This window comes from Myotis nattereri (assembly GCF_964212035.1).
Source record: "Myotis nattereri genome assembly, chromosome: 11".
NCBI lineage: Eukaryota > Metazoa > Chordata > Mammalia > Chiroptera > Vespertilionidae > Myotis > Myotis nattereri.
Genome location: NC_138086.1, coordinates 80,804,361 through 80,809,855, shown reverse-complemented (window position 1 = coordinate 80,809,855; position 5,495 = coordinate 80,804,361). Strand labels below are relative to the sequence as shown.

The window sequence follows — 5,495 nt, the reverse complement described above, 5'->3', positions numbered from 1 at the left end:
ACTGATTAAGATCAATCTTCTGGGGAAGGGTGAAACTGCAATAGGACAGGTATGAAGTCTAGGGCTGGTCCTTGACTTCCATATTTAACCCCTGTTTTATTTATGTATTAAATCCTACTTGGTCGTAATGTATTAGTCTTCTGATGTTTCTCTGGCTTCTTTTGCTAAACATTTATTTGAAAAGATCTGGCTTTTATTTATTATTGAGATTTTTGTATAACTTCAGGTGCCATCATGATAAAGTTTTATTATTAAAGTTTTACAAATGAAACGGGAAGATTTCTATCTTCGTTATGAACAAGGATAGTTCCAATGGCATCGTCTGTCTTTAGGAGATCATATAAAATCCAGTTGTGAAGGGCCCTGGCTCAGAGGCCCTTTTCAATGGCCCATGCCTGTTGTCATGTATGAAGACCGTGTCGTCTACTGCAATGCAATATTCATTGGGGGAGGTATTTTCTGGTTTTCTCCATGTGTTATTTTCATCTTATGTGAACTTCCCATGTTGTAGTCATTGTACCCTTGGACCGATCTTTAGCAAAGTGATTGCTCTAATGTGCAATGCTGATTGTACTCGCTGTCATTTCGTAATGCCTGTAAAATATTTTTAAATTATCATGAAAGTCAAATCTTTATGCTACCAAAGGAAAGGTCTCTAAGAGAGAGCAGATGGCTAATGGGCTGTGACTCGTCACAAATGGGATCTAAGTTTCATAACAAGAATCTATCAGCGGTGGGAAAGTGCCTCTGGACAGAGACCAATCGCCTGGAGTTAGTACACAAGCTAATTTTAGACCACTCCACTTTTATTTTTTTTCCCCGAGTGGCATGAACAATATGATTGAGTCACTTTGCTGTGAACAATTGAACAAGACTGACAAATGCATAATGCTCCAGACCGTGAAATCCCAATTGGTCCGATCCCAGGTCCATTCATCATGCCCGCAGCGATGTTCCTGTAGCTATGAGCTGTGCTCATCCCACTGCTAATCCCCACGGGGGTAAGTGGGCCCAGTCTGCAGTGTGAGCTCAAGCGTGTGTCTTCAGATAATTTTTTTCTTAATCAGAGGATTCTTCTGTAATTTAATTTATTTCCCTCTAATACTCTGGACAAATACCATAACAAAGTCTGTCAACAAGAGATTTTATGCTTTATTTGCAAGTGTCTCTGTTGTGATTGTGAATAGTTGTGTAGCAATAAGAAACACAAGCTGTCCACCCCGTGGGGCAGGCTGGAACCAGCCATAATCCTGGCTAGGACCTGTTGCAATATTGTGTATCAAGTATTTTTACATATTTCTACAATATTTTTCTACAAAAATGGAATAAAAAATGTTTTTTAAAGCCACATAGTGATTTAACTCATCTTGTCCAAACTAATTTGCTATTATACTTTGTCAAGTATTATTTTTGTATTGATTACCTTCCTTCTTCTGATCATTCATTATGGCACGAGTGCTACAGTCTTTTTTTTTTTTTTTTTTTTTTTTGGTAGCTTATTTCCCATGGAGATAATTGTTTTGCAATTATCCTAAGACCAGTTTCTTCTCAGTCATTAACATGTCTGTCCCCTGTGGTATTTACTACTCAACTATACAGATGCAGTCCAAAATATTTATTTCCTCAATGTAGGTCATTTGGGTTATTTCGAATTTCTAATATATTAACAGAATCCTGCAGTGAATATTCTTAATCCAGAATTTTTTCAGCATATCTAATTACTTCTTAGTATATCTTAAAATGAATTTCAATATTCAAAGAACAGGAAAATTACATCTATATCTATGTCTACCTTAATCTATATCCATATCCATGTTCTTATTTCTATATCTTTCTATCTATTATGAGTGATGAAAGAGAGTAGGAGAGAGAGATAGAAGCTGTGCTGAATTATACTCTTTAGAAACAGTCTGTGGGAGTGTAAATTTCCCTAACATCACTAGGGAATGTCATGTTAAAAAAAAAAAAATAGAGGGGGTCAGGACTGAATGTTCGAGAGCACCTCCAGGAAAGCCTGCGGGGATGGTGCCTCCACATTCTGGAAGGTGATCTGGACTCTGCTGTACAGGATGAAGTATTTCATCTCCAGACAGATGAACCCCAAGTGGTTCTCATCGAACAGGATGAAGACTCCAGGGAAGGGCCCGAGGTGGTGGAAGCCATCAGAGATACCAATGTCCACGCCATAGAAACACAACCTGCAGGCCCGGGGGTAGTTCTGGTCTCCTGGGCTCACGTCCGCAGGCAGAACAAACGGGACAGGCTGCTCCTCCGAAGCTGCAGCCCCGGAATCCCCGGCGCTGGGCTGGGCAGGGCTCTGCCAGCCATGGCCCTCGCTTTCCTCAGTCCCGTCTTCTTGCTGCTGCTGCTGCTGCTGCTCCCGGGTCACCTGCTCATCAATCTCCTGGACCACGCGGCAGAGCTCGTTGAAGTTGCGGAGGATCTCGCCATCTGGCAGCTGGATGCGGCCCATGAGGTGGATGTCTAATATCTGGTTGGAGTATCCCGTGACCTTCGTGAGCCTGGCATGCTCCCCATGGGAGCTGAGCATGGCAATCATTCGGCCGAAGTCATCGTCTTTGCCTTGGAAGAGGCCGGGCCGGATGAGGTCGTCCGGGTGGCTCTGCGGGAGGTAGAGGCGGCAGGAGGTCAGGCAGTCATTCTGCTGTCTGTCCTCCTGCACCTGCCCCCGCCCAAATCCGTCCCTAAGCCGTGTTGGTGCATCCCCTCGGTGGTCTGCCTTGTTGCACTGGCGGTGAGCCTGTCCTTCGGAATCTGCAGGTGGCGGCCTTCCAGGCACTCCACCGTGGCTGATGTCCGCTCCGTCCGGCAGATTCTGAACGCGGGCTCGAACTGCATTGGGCCATGCACACGGGTGTTAAGGGAAGGCCTGTAGGTCCAACCAGTGATGCCTAAGCCGTCCACCACGACATTCAGCAGTCTTTTATAGCTACTTTCTAGCTGCCACAAACCCAAAATGTTTCTGTATGGGAACATCTTCGCGTAGACTTCTCGATAAGACATACCTATGGTCTCCAGGTTCTGCAAGTTTTCACGAACGCCATACTCCTCGCGGTAGCGCCGTCTCCAGATGCTGTCGATGTGCAGGATGTGGTGGAATTTGGTGCAGGCCTGGGCCAGGCTGGCAGGTCGGTGCCGGGGAGCGAGGCGAAGATCTCCACCAGCATCTCCACCTGCAGGTCCCGCAGCGAGCAGTATGGGGCTGGCGGGGGCGGCATGGGACTCGCGATTCCTCCACTCCCCGCCCAGCACCGCGCTGCTGCGACCGCCTGCAGGTGCTTTTCTGCCGGGACCGGCTTGCCCTCGGCCGCTGCCATCTCAGCTGGGCACTGGCGCTTCGGACGACATCGACATTCCCGCAAAGAGCCCATGAGGCAAAGGCAAGTGCACTCCTCCATGCCTCCAGGAGTAACAGCCACCACACTGAGCTGCTGCTCCTCAGCCAGGCTTTAAGCTGGCTTGTCCAGCTCTTTAGTCCAGCCACGCCCCCAGGGCCTAGCCACGCCCCCTCAGAGGAGCCAATTGTAGGACTTTAAACCCATACCCATTAACAGTTGCCTACCTTTCCCAGTGCCCCCTCCCTGTCCTCCCACCCTAGCCCCAGGCAGTCACTAATCTGCTTTCTGTAGGGAGATGCCTCCAGGGATATGCCTATGGGGGGGAAGACATTTCACAGAAATGCAGTCAAAAAAATAAACTGTGGTACATCTACACAATGGAATACTACACTGCGGTAAAAAAGAAGGAACTCTTGCCATTTGCAACAGCATGGATGGAACTGGAGAGCATTATGCTAAGTGAAATTAGCCAGTCAGAGAAAGATAAATACCACATGATCTCACTCATTTGTGGAATATAAAGAACAACATAGACTGATGAACAGGGACAGATCCAAAGACAGAGAAACAGCAATCAGACTATTAATCAATCCCCAGAAGGAAAGTAGGGGAGGGTGGGGGTAAGGAGAAGAGATCAATCAAAGGACTTGTATGCATGCATATAAGCCAAACCAATGGATATGGACAACAGGGGGATGAGAACATGAGTCGGGGGTGGGGGGGTGGGTTGGGGGTTAATGGGGCGATGAGGACACATTTGCAATACCTTAACCAATAAAGAAATTAAAGATTAAAAAAATAAAATAAAATAAATAGACATTGATATTTTTAAAATTTTGTTAATTGTCTACCCATATGTTTTATCCATTCTTCCACTAAAGGCTTGGCCTTTTTCATCCTGATTTACAGAATTATAAAGTAAACGGAGAAAGGAGTTCAGAGAGCAGACTAGAAAGACCTGCTTGCAAGGCAGGGCCTGGTGGCACCTGACAACCTGTATTTGGAGTGTCCTCCCCATTCCCTCTGTGATGGGAGTGCTCACTGCACTTAACTGTTTGCACAGCAATGTGCTTGTGTCGGACACCTGCTCCCCTCTGGGAGCCTGGGTCTGGGTACCTGCTGGGCAGAGGGGGCCCCGGGCTCACACCAGTTGAGTCCTTGGGCACTGCGTCTCCCATGGGCCCCCAGGTAGTTAACTTCCTTTGTCACAGTTGACGCTGTTTGGGGTTAGGCCTGGCCTCTGTGAGTCCCTGGGAGAGGGCCTGAGAGTCTCGCCCCTGACCCCTCTGGCTTCACCCAGCCCCTCTCCCACTGCCATTCGCTCTGTGTCCTTTCTCTGCAGCAACGTGGCCATGAGTGTGACCGCAGACCGAGTCCTGTGCGTCCTCCCAGAGAATCACCAAACCGGGGGGCCGACTCAGGGACCCCGGACACACATATGTATTCATATTTTTTAAATATATTTTTATTGATTTCAGAGAGGAACGGAGAGGGAGAGAGAGAGAGAAACACATCAATGATGAGAGAGAATCATCAATCAGCTGTCTCCTGCATGCCTGACACTGGGGATCGAGCCTGCAACCCGGCCATGTGCCCTGACCGGGAATCTAACCGTGACCTCCTGGTTCAAAGATGGATGGATGCTCAGCCACTGAGCCAGGCTGTCCAGGCCACATAATCGCCTTTAATCTTGGAATTCCTGCAGACAGTTTTTCAAGATTTGCTATTGCCTCTTTATGTTCTTTGGGGTATTTTTGACCCACAGAAGGTGCATGGACGCCCATCAAACGTTTGGTCCCCAGAGTTGCCCTCCCGAACGCTCCCTGCTGCGGTCCCTGTTCCTGCCCACCCTGCGCTTGCCACAGTCCTGGCCACACTGCGGTGGGAGGCAGAGACCACCAACAGAGCTGTTTCCCGCAGCGAGGACCTGCTCTGTTACTTACGTTTCTAAGCATGATGTGTTTTCAGGTTGGAACTTGTGAAGAAAATAAATTCTTAAAGTCGTTCAGGAATGAAGTCTTTGTCAAGATGAGCTGCTGACTGTGAGCTCCAGTGCGGCTCCATGGGCCTTTCAAACAGTGTAAATGCCTTTCAGATCCGTGACATGTCTTATTACTTCTCCATGCCATGAGTGAG

At 47.7% G+C, this 5,495-nt stretch overlaps 1 protein-coding gene across 1 annotated transcript; it reads right to left on the bottom strand.

Moving 5' to 3' along the window:
* Nucleotides 1-1,978: 1,978 nt before the first annotated feature.
* LOC308526797 (F-box only protein 31-like) lies at nucleotides 1,979-3,419 on the bottom strand (the record flags this gene model as incomplete). Its single annotated transcript, XM_081102008.1, has 4 exons — nucleotides 1,979-2,198; nucleotides 2,364-2,853; nucleotides 3,027-3,094; nucleotides 3,187-3,419. The coding sequence occupies 4 exons, from the start codon at nucleotides 3,417-3,419 to the stop codon at nucleotides 1,979-1,981; spliced, it is 1,011 nt and encodes a 336-aa protein (XP_080958134.1).
* Nucleotides 3,420-5,495: the final 2,076 nt, after the last annotated feature.